At 36.4% G+C, this 13,650-nt stretch overlaps 1 protein-coding gene across 2 annotated transcripts in view; it reads right to left on the bottom strand.

Moving 5' to 3' along the window:
* The window catches only part of LOC149794673 (sideroflexin-1-like), a 55,497-nt gene that overhangs the window by 22,535 nt on the left and 19,312 nt on the right, over nt 1–13,650 (bottom strand). Inside the window, exons 1-2 of one of the 2 annotated variants that reach the window (XM_089964281.1) lie at nt 12,580–12,735; nt 8,920–9,119 (exon numbers count right to left, since the gene is read on the bottom strand). In XM_089964281.1, coding sequence (XP_089820407.1) covers nt 8,920–9,071 — 152 coding nt within the window. In that variant the 5' untranslated portion in view covers nt 9,072–9,119; nt 12,580–12,735. Of the gene's footprint in view, nt 1–8,919; nt 9,120–12,579; nt 12,736–13,650 lie in introns of those variants that run through there. The other variant, XM_089964282.1, reaches the window with a different exon arrangement.

Genomic DNA, 13,650 nt, shown 5'->3' with positions numbered 1-13,650 from the left:
TCTTATTTGAGCATTGAGCAAGTCCTTTTTATACGTCACTGGGTATGTGTTTCTTTCTCTTGTGCAAAAACATTTTCCATTTGTTTGAAAAAGTTATCATTCCAAAAATGCTCTTTAGGAAGGTGGCTTGTAAATGAAAAAACTAGGAATAATTTTACTTTATTCTGAGGAATTTCCACTCAAATACTCTCAATTTCTTGTGACTCCAAGTCAGGTCACCTTTCTACATTTACATCTTTCCTCATGTATACAACATGAACTCCCCCAGTTGTCTCCCTGTCCCTGCATGATGGTTTATTATAGTCTTGACAATGGAATAGATTATCAATAATGTTAGCATTTAATCTGGTTTCAGTGAGTCCTAAAACATGTATATTATTTTAGTTGGAAGATGACATTAACTTAATCTGGTTTTCCTTCTCCCTATAGCCTCTTTCGGTAACCTCATTATCTGCCCTTTCTTTTCAAGCTCTTTAGTGTATGGAGTTTGCACAAGAAGCATTTCCAGTAGGTATTGCTGGTCAATATTCACTCATTGCAAAACAAAACAAAGTGAATGGGCAAACTTTCCAATTGAACACTTGAAATAAATGTCAGTAACTAATGAATAATCATTAGGCACAATGGATAAAATCATATATCAATGGGTGTATGGATAACCTGTGCAGATATTTGCAATTAAAGTTTTTAAACAATGTAATAAATAATATAGGAGGAATAAAATGGTGAACACACAATTCCTTGGCAAATCAATAACAATAACAATACAAACATATAATATTAAAAAACAATTACAGTCAAAATGAATGTTGAAAGTAGCGTTTTATTTAAGTGAATTTTGAACCTTCATTCATGATGATGTTCTATATTATGCAAAACGCTTAGAATTTGCACCTGAAATCCTTCTGTTAACCTTCCTTAATCAAACAAATCATTTTAAAATAAAATAAATAATTTCCACTGCGTTAAAGTTTTATACTATCAAATTTTTTGGAAATTAACATTATTTAATTCTGCGAGCAATTATCTTAAATAAAAACGTCAAAGAAACTGAAGAACAAATACTTCTGAACCATTTACCATTGATCTAGTTCCCAGCTGCAACAACGCTAAGACAGAGAGGAGAGATTCCACAATGTAAATTATAGAGAATAGCAAAAAAGTAAACTATAAACCATTTCTGCTTGTTTCAACAATAAGGTAAGCCAATTTTTTTTTTAAAAAATATTGTTTAGGAGCAAATTTAAGTTGATAAACAGTCAATTTTTATATTAATATTACTGAGAAATCAAACTAATTTCTAGTAAATCTGGGGATAAAACTGACAAATATTTGCAACATAAGCAGTAGCTGTTTTGACTAAGATGCAAATTTACAAGAATTACATCTTGTTACAATGTTGCCGAGACATTTTTATCACTGGAACACAAACAGGGAAATGTATGCTTGTTTACATTTTATTGTGACTGTTCAGGTGGGTAGTATAATGATAAAAGAACAGTATTGTTAACAATTTTCTTGTTAAAAATATCCAAATCATTATTAAAATTCTAGTAGAAAGAGACTCAGTCTTTGTTTTAATGAAAAGTGTGTGCTTAAATTGCAACATCCAAACATTTGGAGAAGACGGAGGTCATAGCTCTTTTAACCGATGACAGATAACGCTTGAAATTCGACTCTGTTTCATCAATATAATGGCACATGCAAACTTTGGTTGGACTTTATTCAAGTCATGCTGTGGAAAGCAAATTTTGGAGGATTGGCAACCAGGATTCATTGCTCTTTTAAATGACGACAAAGTGCAATTTTTAAATTTAATCTCAACATAGGTCTGTCTCATCCATACAAACTACTTGACATATATGGTTGAAATCTAACAAAGCTTTGTCAAACCAAATTCAGATGGATGGTTAATCAGGGAACATAACTTTTATTACAATAATGTCATGAAAATCAAACCCACTGTAGGTCTTTAATTGATGCATTTACATCTAGCATGAAATACAGGTCATGCTGACATAAGTATGGCAAGTTTTTCTGAACTTATTCTGATGCATCCCTACATCAAGCTGTTAGACTCTGCACCCAGAAACTGACCAAAATGTAAAACTGAAGCAATGACGGACAGAGGAAAGCAACAGTAATGTACTATATTTCTATAAAGTAATTTTGTATATTCAGCAGTTGATTTACCACATAAGAGAGCATAACTCTAGTATTTTACATGCAGCTTTCATCAATGACTTGAAAAACCTGATAATTTAAGCTTGCAGATAATTAAAAGCAATAGAGACCATATCACCAAGTACCCCAATTGCAAAAGTTATGCTAAATTGTCGTAATTGTAAAAATTTAACATGTAAAAATATCACTGTATATGATAAAATATCTTTAAATTTAATGCAGTGATTTAACAAAACAAACAAAATGATTAACTCATTGCATATACCCCACTAAACTCAGAGTATATACCCCAATGAACTCATAGTATATACCCGCTGAGTTCATAATATATACCCCATTAAACTCATACTATATACCCCACTGAACTCACAGTATATACCCCACCAAACTTATAGTATATACCTCACTGAACTCAGAGTATATACCCCTCTGAACTCAATAGTATATCCTCCACTGAACTCACAGTATATACCCTATTAAACTCACAGTAAATACCCCACTGAACTCGGTATATACTCCACTGAACTCATAGTATATCCCCCACTGAACTCGGTATATACTCCACTGAACTCATAGTATATACCCCACTGAACTCGGTATATACTCCACTGAACTCATAGTATATACTCCACTGAACTCATAGTATATACTCCACTGAACACATAGTATATCCCCCACTGAACTCACAGTATATACCCCACTGAACGCAAAGTATATACCACTGAATTCATAGTATATACCCCACTGAACTCAAAGTAAATACCTCAATGAAATCACAGTATATACCCACAATGAACTCACAGTATATATCCCACTGAATTCATAGTATATATCCCACTGAACTCATAGTATATACCCCACTGAACTCATAGTATATGCCCTATTGAACTCAAAGTAAATACCTCACTGAAATCATAGTATATACCCACACTGATTTCATAGTAAATACCTCACTGAAATCATAGTATATACCCAAACTGAACTCAGAGTATATATCCCACTGAAATCATAGTATATACCCCACTGAACTGATAGTATATACCTGACACTGTAGTGTACAACTTAGCCTCATGTAATGGTAAGATCAAATAGATGACACTCTGTAGTGTACAACTTCATCTCATGTGGTGTTCAGATAATAGAACTGACATTATGTAGTGTACAACTTAGCCTCATGTGCTGTTAAGATCAAAGACCTGACACTGCAGTGCACAACTTAGCCTCATGTGCTGTTAAGTTCAAAGACCTGACACTGCAGTGTACAACTTACCCTCATGTGCTGTTAAGTTCAAAGACCTGACACTGCAGTGTACAACTTAGCCTCATGTGCTGTTAAGTTCAAAGACCTGACACTGTAGTATACAACTTAGCCTCAAGTGCTGTTAAGTTCAAAGACCTGACACTGCAGTGTACAACTTAGCCTCATGTGTTGTTAAGATCAAAGACCTGACACTGCAGTGTACAACTTAGCCTCATGTGCTGTTAAGTTCAAAGACCTGACACTGCAGTGTACAACTTAGCCTCATGTGCTGTTAAGTTCAAAGACCTGACACTGCAGTGTACAACTTAGCCTCATGTGTTGTTAAGATCAAAGACCTGACACTGTAGTGTACAACTTAAGCCTCATGTTGTGGTAAGATCAAAGAGCTGACACTGCAGTGTACAACTTAGCCTCATGTACTAATAAGATCAAAGACCTGATACTGCAGTGTTCAACTTAGCCTCATGTGCTGTTAAGTTCAAAGACCTGACACTGCAGTGTACAACTTAGCCTCATGTGTTGTTAAGATCAAAGACCTGACACTGTAGTGTACAACTTAAGCCTCATGTTGTGGAAAGATCAAAGAGCTGACACTGCAGTGTACAACTTAGCCTCATGTACTAATAAGATCAAACACCTGATACTGCAGTGTACAACTTAGCCTCATGTGCTGTTAAGATCAAAGACCTGACACTGCAGTGTACAACTTAGCCTCATGTCCTATTAAGATCAAAGACCTGACACTGCAGTGTACAACTTAGCCTCATGTGTTGTTAAGATCAAAGACCTGACACTGTAGTGTACAACTTAAGCCTCATGTTGTGGTAAGATCAAAGAGCTGACACTGCAGTGTACAACTTAGCCTCATGTACTAATAAGATCAAAGACCTGATACTGCAGTGTTCAACTTAGCCTCATGTGCTGTTAAGTTCAAAGACCTGACACTGCAGTGTACAACTTAGCCTCATGTGATGTTAAGATCAAAGACCTGACACTGTAGTGTACAACTTAAGCCTCATGTTGTGGAAAGATCAAAGAGCTGACACTGCAGTGTACAACTTAGCCTCATGTACTAATAAGATCAAACACCTGATACTGCAGTGTACAACTTAGCCTCATGTGCTGTTAAGATCAAAGACCTGACACTGCAGTGTACAACTTAGCCTCATGTTGTGGTAAGATCAAAGACCTGACACTGCAGTGTACAACTTAGCCTCTTGTATTAATAAGATCAAAGACCTGACACTGCAGTGTACAACTTAGCCTCATGTACTGTTAAGATCAAAGACCTGACACTGCAGTGTACAACTTAGCCTCATGTGCTGTTAAGATCAAAGACCTGACACTGCAGTGTACAACTTAGCCTCATGTGCTGTTAAGATCAAAGACCTGACACTGCAGTGTACAACTTAGCCTCATGTGCTATTAAGATCAAAGACCTGACACTGCAGTGTACAAGTTAGCCTCATGTTGTGGTAAGATCAAAGACCTGACACTGCAGTGTACAACTTAGCCTCATGTACTAATAAGATCAAAGACCTGACACTGCAGTGTACAACTTAGCCTCATGTGCTGTTAAGATCAAAGACCTGACACTGCAGTGTACAACTTAGCCTCATGTGCTATTAAGATCAAAGACCTGACACAGCAGTGTACAACTTAGCCTCATGTGCTATTAAGATCAAAGACCTGACACTGCAGTGTACAACTTAGCCTCATGTGCTGTTAAGTTCAAAGACCTGACACTGCAGTGTACAACTTAGCCTCATGTGTTGTTAAGATCAAAGACCTGACACTGTAGTGTACAACTTAAGCCTCATGTTGTGGTAAGATCAAAGAGCTGACACTGCAATGTACAACTTAGCCTCATGTACTAATAAGATCAAAGACCTGATACTGCAGTGTACAACTTAGCCTCATGTGCTGTTAAGTTCAAAGACCTGACACTGCAGTGTACAACTTAGCCTCATGTGTTGTTAAGATCAAAGACCTGACACTGTAGTGTACAACTTAAGCCTCATGTTGTGGTAAGATCAAAGAGCTGACACTGCAGTGTACAACTTAGCCTCATGTGCTGTTAAGTTCAAAGACCTGACACTGTAGTATACAACTTAGCCTGAAGTGCTGTTAAGATCAAAGACCTGACACTGCAGTGTACAAGTTAGCCTCATGTTGTGGTAAGATCAAAGACCTGACACTGCAGTGTACAACTTAGCCTCATGTACTAATAAGATCAAAGACCTGACACTGCAGTGTACAACTTAGCCTCATGTGCTGTGAAGATCAAAGACCTGATACTGCAGTGTACAACTTAGCCTCATGTGCTATTAAGATCAAAGACCTGACACTGCAGTGTACAACTTAGCCTCATGTGCTGTTAAGTTCAAAGACCTGACACTGCAGTGTACAACTTAGCCTCATGTGCTGTTAAGTTCAAAGACCTGACACTGCAGTGTACAACTTAGCCTCATGTGCTGTTAAGTTCAAAGACCTGACACTGCAGTGTACAACTTAAGCCTCATGTTGTGGTAAGATCAAAGACCTGACACTGCAGTGTACAACTTAGCCTCATGTACTAATAAGATCAAAGACCTGACACTGCAGTGTACAACTTAGCCTCATGTGTTGTTAAGATCAAAGACCTGACACTGTAGTGTACAACTTAAGCCTCATGTTGTGGTAAGATCAAAGAGCTGACACTGCAGTGTACAACTTAGCCTCATGTCCTATTAAGATCAAAGACCTGACACTGCAGTGTACAACTTAGCCTCATGTTGTGGTAAGATCAAAGACCTGACACTGCAGTGTACAACTTAGCCTCATGTATTAATAAGATCAAAGACCTGACACTGCAGTGTACAACTTAGCCTCATGTGCTGTTAAGATCAAAGACCTGATACTGCAGTGTACAACTTAGCCTCATGTGCTGTTAAGATCAAAGACCTGACACTGCAGTGTACAACTTAGCCTCATGTCCTATTAAGATCAAAGACCTGACACTGCAGTGTACAACTTAGCCTCATGTGTTGTTAAGATCAAAGACCTGACACTGTAGTGTACAACTTAAGCCTCATGTTGTGGTAAGATCAAAGAGCTGACACTGCAGTGTACAACTTAGCCTCATGTCCTATTAAGATCAAAGACCTGACACTGTAGTGTACAACTTAAGCCTCATGTTGTGGTAAGATCAAAGAGCTGACACTGCAGTGTACAACTTAGCCTCATGTACTAATAAGATCAAAGACCTGACACTGCAGTGTACAACTTAGCCTCATGTACTGTTAAGATCAAAGACCTGACACTGCAGTGTACAACTTAGCCTCATGTGCTGTTAAGATCAAAGACCTGACACTGCAGTGTACAACTTAGCCTCATGTGCTGTTAAGATCAAAGACCTGACACTGCAGTGTACAACTTAGCCTCATGTGCTGTTAAGATCAAAGACCTGACACTGCAGTGTACAACTTAGCCTCATGTGCTGTTAAGATCAAAGACCTGACATTGCAGTGTACAACTTAGCCTCATGTGCTGTTAAGATCAAAGACCTGACACTGCAGTGTACAACTTAGCCTCATGTGCTATTAAGATCAAAGACCTGACACTGCAGTGTACAAGTTAGCCTCATGTTGTGGGAAGATCAAAGACCTGACACTGCAGTGTACAACTTAGCCTCATGTACTAATAAGATCAAAGACCTGACACTGCAGTGTACAACTTAGCCTCATGTGCTGTTAAGATCAAAGACCTGACACTGCAGTGTACAACTTAGCCTTATGTGCTATTAAGATCAAAGACCTGACACTGCAGTGTACAACTTAGCCTCATGTTGTGGTAAGATCAAAGAGCTGACACTGCAGTGTACAACTTAGCCTCATGTGCTGTTAAGATCAATGACCTGATACTGCAGTGTACAACTTAAGCCTCATGTTGTGGTAAGATCAAAGAGCTGACACTCTGTAGTGTACTATAGTAAAAATCATACAGGTCATGCAGGCGTTCAACACCAACTATTTCAGTAATGTGTGTCAATCTTTTATAATTTAAGTCTACATACATTTAAATGGCAATTATTCACTTTAGCTCGATCCTCATACATCCATATTCCTTTGGAAGGTCATTATTTACATGCCCTGAGGTATATATATGAAAAATCAATACTAAAATATGAGGACATTTTTGGATGAGATCTACCTAAATGTGTGATCCAGTACTAGATGGACTGAACGTCACACACTATGATGTCATGATGAAAGTTGATAAACAAATCAGCACTACTCTATACTGTGACGATAAGGCTAGATGCGCTCTTATACTGACCCAGTTTAACACCTGACCACCACTGTAGAAGTCTACAGCGATGCACTATGATGTCATGATGAAAATTGATAAACAAATCAGCACTACTATACTGTGACGATAAGGCTAGATGCGCTCTTATACTGACCCAGTTTAACACCTGGCCACCATTGTAAAAGTCCACAGCAATCAATAAGTTTCATCTGGAAGTTTTTTTTATGACATTCAAGGTGAAGGTCATTCAATAATCAGGACTGAATAGATTTTGGTTAAACAAAATTATTATCAAATTTTAAAACAACAATTTATATTTCATTTAAAATCAGTAAATGTGCATACATGACCTGTGTGACTTTTACTACAGTTAACCTCATGTGGTGCAAAGATCAAAGAACTGACATTTCGAAGTGTACCCAGCTGTTGGTTTTGTTCCTTACATGAGCAAGTATATCATATATTCTGAGTAGTACCATAAACCCCAACTCATGACTGTGACAGTATTGCTATACATGACAAAACTAAAGAGGAAACCTGCATTTACAAGCTGAAGAATATATTAACTAAAACCTTTCTTTTAGATATTTGTTCACTATGCAAAAACTGGCTCAGCAATGCAAGAGGTACAACACTAAAGCTTCTTAGAAAATTTAAGCAGTTATTAAACTTATTTTATAACATTTTTTCTTTTAATGTATCAACAGAACCAATTCTTAAAACAATTAAAAATGAATCCTCTCCATGACTAATAGTATGTATTCAGTTTGTATATTGCTATGCAATGGTTAGTGCTATACATTCTATTTAAATGTAAATACTGGGGATGGGGAGTCTTACAATTTATCAACTGATAGTAATTTTCAAAAAATGGATTTAAAATGCTATACAAGCCATACAACAAAGGAGATGACTATTTCTTTAAATTCACTATGTTTATTGTTTAAAATTAAAGCATTAAAAAAATAAATAAAAACAAAATCAACAATAATCACTTTGTTATGTTACTTAAATCCAAGTACAAGTGATATATTCCATAAGATAAGTAGGTCTTTTCCTTGGACACTTGTCTAAGACAAGTGGTTCTGGAAAATAATTGGTATGATGTTAAAAATGAGGCATGGACTGGAAGATCAATGTCATAAAAGTGAGAAAAATCTCAAAGAACTAGTTTTATTTACTACCTGTATTTCTCCACTACTGCCTTAGCCTCCTCCAGCTGCTTCCCTGTGGCAAACAGATTCAGGGGATTTGTGATGATGAAAAAGTGCTTAGCTCGGCCCACAAAGGTGCTCTGGTCATAGCGAGGTTTGTCAAGGTCAATATGGGTTGCCATGGTACCAGTATCTGATGTATCTCTTTACAATGGCTCCTTATTTAAGATCTGGATGGAAAAGATGAAGACATAAAACAAATGTATTAAGACAAACATGTTTTTATTTGTGATAATAAATTTAAACTACGGCTTAAGAACTAGAGTTTGTTCTTGTGCATACATGAAATTTTCACATCTTCTCATAATTTTTCAAGAAAGAATTCTAGCAGCTATTTCAGAGTTTAATATTGACATAAAACACCAAGACGATGACATTACCCATGTCCCCCATAACATTAACTTCCCTCATATGCACAATGTATTTACCTGTAATGATATGCAAAATGTGGATAGATCATGTTACACTCTGCTGGTGAAGAGCTATGTTGAGTGTAGTTCAGTGACATTGGTGTAATTCAGAAAAATTGTGTACTGCACTCGATGGATGTTAATTCCACTCAGTACTCTTTCCTCTGTGTATTTGACTACCCCTTCAAAAACCTTACAGAAGGTTATAACTCAACCATCATAACTCTATCACAGGTTAATACCCATAGGCCTGACTTCACTCGTAATACCTGGATGTTACACTGTAAAGTGGGGTGTAATTAGGTAACACTAACACCAACACAAGATAGTCAGAACCAGTGGCATCGCTAGGGGGGTGCGGACCGCACCGGGTGACACCATCTCAGAGGGGTGACACCAAAATGAAAAATTGCAAATTTTACAGAGCACACACTGCTCGGTCTAGTCGGATTTCATAAGCGGATAACCGATCATAGTTAAATACATGACTAGCAGGCACAGCAGTGACGTTGCTAGGGGGATGCGGAGGGTGCAGACTGCACCGGGTGACACCATCAGAGGGGGTGACACCAAAATGACATTACTAAGGATTCTGTATGGTCTGTTACGGAAGGAGGACCATGGGGGTGACACCATGAGCTACCACACTGGGTGACACCAACCCGAGTGACGCCACTGCTCAGAACATGGCATGTGCACTGTATTCAACATCTAACTGAAAAGTGCAAAGACCAAGATCTGCTAACACACAATGTGCTTGAAGATTATGGTCAATACTATTTTACTTCTACAGTTATAATTTCAAATAAACAAAAAACACCAATCTACAAAGACATGAAGCAAAGCAAGATCTGGGTCACTGATGTGGATTATACTGAGGTATCTATCACTGATGTCAATTATACTGAGGTATCTATCAAACCAGATAACTATTAGTGATGTGGATTATACTGAGGTATCTATCAAACCTGGTAACTATCACTGATAGTAACCTTGGATTACTTATTCTAAAGTGTATTTGTGGATAATGTAGAGCATACATTTATCCAAAGTGAATATATTTTCCAATTCTGGAGATTTGTTTCTAGTATAGTACTGACCATTGTTAATGCATTCTTCTCTTTTCCTTTCTTATCTGATAAATGTTGTTTGCTGTTCCATCACATACTGGTTGAAATCAGGATTTTTTTCACTAACCTTAAGGACCATCATAACAAATGTTCAACTATCATGCCTAAATTTCACTGATTCTGCTAAAATCAAACCAAGGCTAGTTCAGTTTCTAGTTCAATATTTATTATTCATTAGCAAGAATCTATGGCAATGACAATTGCATTTCAATAACAAGGCTTATGAAAAGATGATAGTTCATGTTTATATTTCAAGATGCCCTTGTGCAAAGATGCCACAGTTTGCTCTTCTTCTGTTTTGACCTCTCATATCCTTCTGCCATTACATTCATGTGTAGCGGGATTGTACTGTGTGATTCCAGAGATGATTTATAAAAGTTTCCATGCCCATCAATCAGAGCACACCTCCCCGCTGTTCTGTACCCTACACTGGCTATCCATTCAATCCAGAATCAAACACAAAATTTGTTCTCTGTGCTATGTTTCACTGACGGACTACAGTCCAACATATCTTCCGACCTAACCCATGTGTACACACCGGCAAGATACTTACGCTCCTCTTCTGACAATTGTATGCTCATTATTCCCACTATGAAAACGAAGTCATATGGAAAATGTTCTTTTGCATACCAGGGACTAGCTATGTGGAATGAATTGCCCACTGAACTCAGACACAAAGACTCTTAAAACTCACTTATTTCGACTGCAAGAACAAACTTAAAGACCTAATAATGTTTCCTGCCTTTAATATTTTCAGCATGTTTTTTATGTTTTCTAATTTCATGGTGTTTGTTTTTTCTAATCATATCATTATACATTTTTTTTCATGCTATGGGTGTTGTCTAAAGCGCTTACAGCTATAACATGTCCTCATTATTATTATTATTATTGTTCAGTATAATTCTGGACAATTTACGGAATCAGTGAACATTACCTTTTCCAACTGGTAACTACCAGCCTGATACTCTATGCCTTTTGTTATCATCAATAATGAAATCAGTGCTTGGGGCTGGTACACCAGGCTTGGTCAAAGTGTGTGAAGACTGTTTTGAAAATAATCACACTAATTTACAAGATAAATGGATAAGTGATTTAAAAACTGTCTTATGTATCTTTAATTTGTATTGTTTGTTGACTTTCTTTAATGATTATATGTTATGCATATATGTATTTCGTACTTTACCTTTGTCCAAAATCAAGTTCATGATGTAACTGACCATTGACATTTATTCTGTAAACAATTTATTACAAAGCTAATATTTCTCATTTTCCATTTGAAGGTAAATTAGCAATTCTATTTTAACAACACCTGAAATCTTCTTAATCTTCTAAATTATACATCTACACATATTTTTACCTTATTTTTTTTTTTACTTTCTAAATTATGTTGACAGTGCTAAAATGAAATTTGTAAAAAAATCTTTCTGTAATGACCTTCATTTTCTTTTTCTGCCTCAATATTTTGCCTTTAAATGTGTGTTGCCCTGCCAACATGGTAAAAGTCCAGGTCAATCAATAATTTTCAGTTGAAAGTTTGTGATGACAACCATGGTGCAGATTACTCAGAGACTACTAAAACAATATTTAATACTATATTAAAGAACAATTAATATTTTCTTCGGATCAAAAAGAGTGCTGTAGGACTATGCAGCCATACACACTTCAAAAATGATTACGTGAAAATAAATTAGCATTTAAGCTGCATCTCAAGATTTTAGTTATGAACCTTTCACGCAATCACCTTGTTTATAAAAAAAAAGATGAAAAAGTACAAAATATCACATTTAAACTTTAGTTCCAGTTCCGCCTAATCCGGTTTTATTCAGTCCGAACCAGCGATTAGTACACAGCATACAACGTGGGCATTAGGGTTCAGATACCGTTGATTTTGTCATTATGTGTGTATGAACATATGTATATTAGCAACACAAAAACTTTTCGCTGAATAAGCAAGGCCTGATTTGCAAGCGATTTTGTACTTCTCTTTCACTGGGTCTCTTGTCATTATCTGACATGAATAGCTGGGTCAGGTGTCGTTACCTACACTACAGTACAGTATTGATAAAAATTAAGCCAAGCATCAAACTTACGATCAAACACCACTCTGCACTGAAAAAATGCGATAAGTAATTTCTCTTGCAGTTGTCCGGTGCTTGGTTTATGGTGTCAAGAAATTTATCTCGCCAAACAGCTATTGACCTCTCCACTTGCAAGCTGCATGATCATAGTGCATGTTGGCGGAGGTGTGCGCCAATATTGAAATGCGATTGGTCGAAACAAACCGGAAATATCATAGAGGGTCAAGTATGGCTTCGTCAAGTCTAGGATAGAAGATCTAAATGAAACTATAATAATAATAATAATAATAACCTATTTTAAGATGGTAACACAGATAAAGTTACACACACTAATCTCCCTCTATGGCCCTTTAAAAATGTCTTTTGAAAAAGATAAAAAGTTTAGAAGTTGCAAAGTTTATTATCGAGGTCATATTCAAATTGTGGGACGCGCGACATAGCATTCTCTTTTCCGCGCTGGCGAGGATTTCGTCATCGTCTTCAGCAGTAAGATTTGTGTTCAAGTTTATATATATATATATATATATATATATATATATATATATATATATATATATATATATATATATTATAAATTCATTGATAGATTCCCATCTTATATGGCATGACATATTATGAAGAAAAGAATTTATTGTAAGATATATTCGCTTTCTGCTTTAACAAATAGGCCAAGTTCACAGTCATAAAGAAAGAAGCGTTAAGGGTTGGTTAATGTTCGTTTCATGTTCCTAGATTATATAAATGCATTAGTAGATTTTCTGATCACTTCGTACGATTCATTACGAAGACAATTCAGTCTGCGACATAATCTTTCGCTTTTTGAAGAATGTCGGAGTCAAAACAATATAAAAGTCAAGTCAAGGCTTCCATTTGATCATATATATATATATATATATATATATATATATATATATATATATATATATATATTAAACTTCTTGACGGAAATGACTGGAACTTTAACTTTCTAGTACTTTGAATGAGTTATTAAGAGAAGACGGCAAATGGCCGATGATCCTGAGATGAATCCATATTTCTTTTTTTATTTTTCTTCAAGCAGCAGAGGGGGGGAACAGACCGAAA

Source organism: Sinohyriopsis cumingii, chromosome 7, assembly GCF_028554795.1.
Source record: "Sinohyriopsis cumingii isolate HCF-2022 chromosome 7, ASM2855479v2, whole genome shotgun sequence".
Classification (NCBI taxonomy): Eukaryota; Metazoa; Mollusca; class Bivalvia; order Unionida; family Unionidae; genus Sinohyriopsis; species Sinohyriopsis cumingii.
The sequence above is the reverse complement of the archived record's forward strand: the minus strand, read 5'-3'. Positions and strand labels throughout refer to the sequence as shown.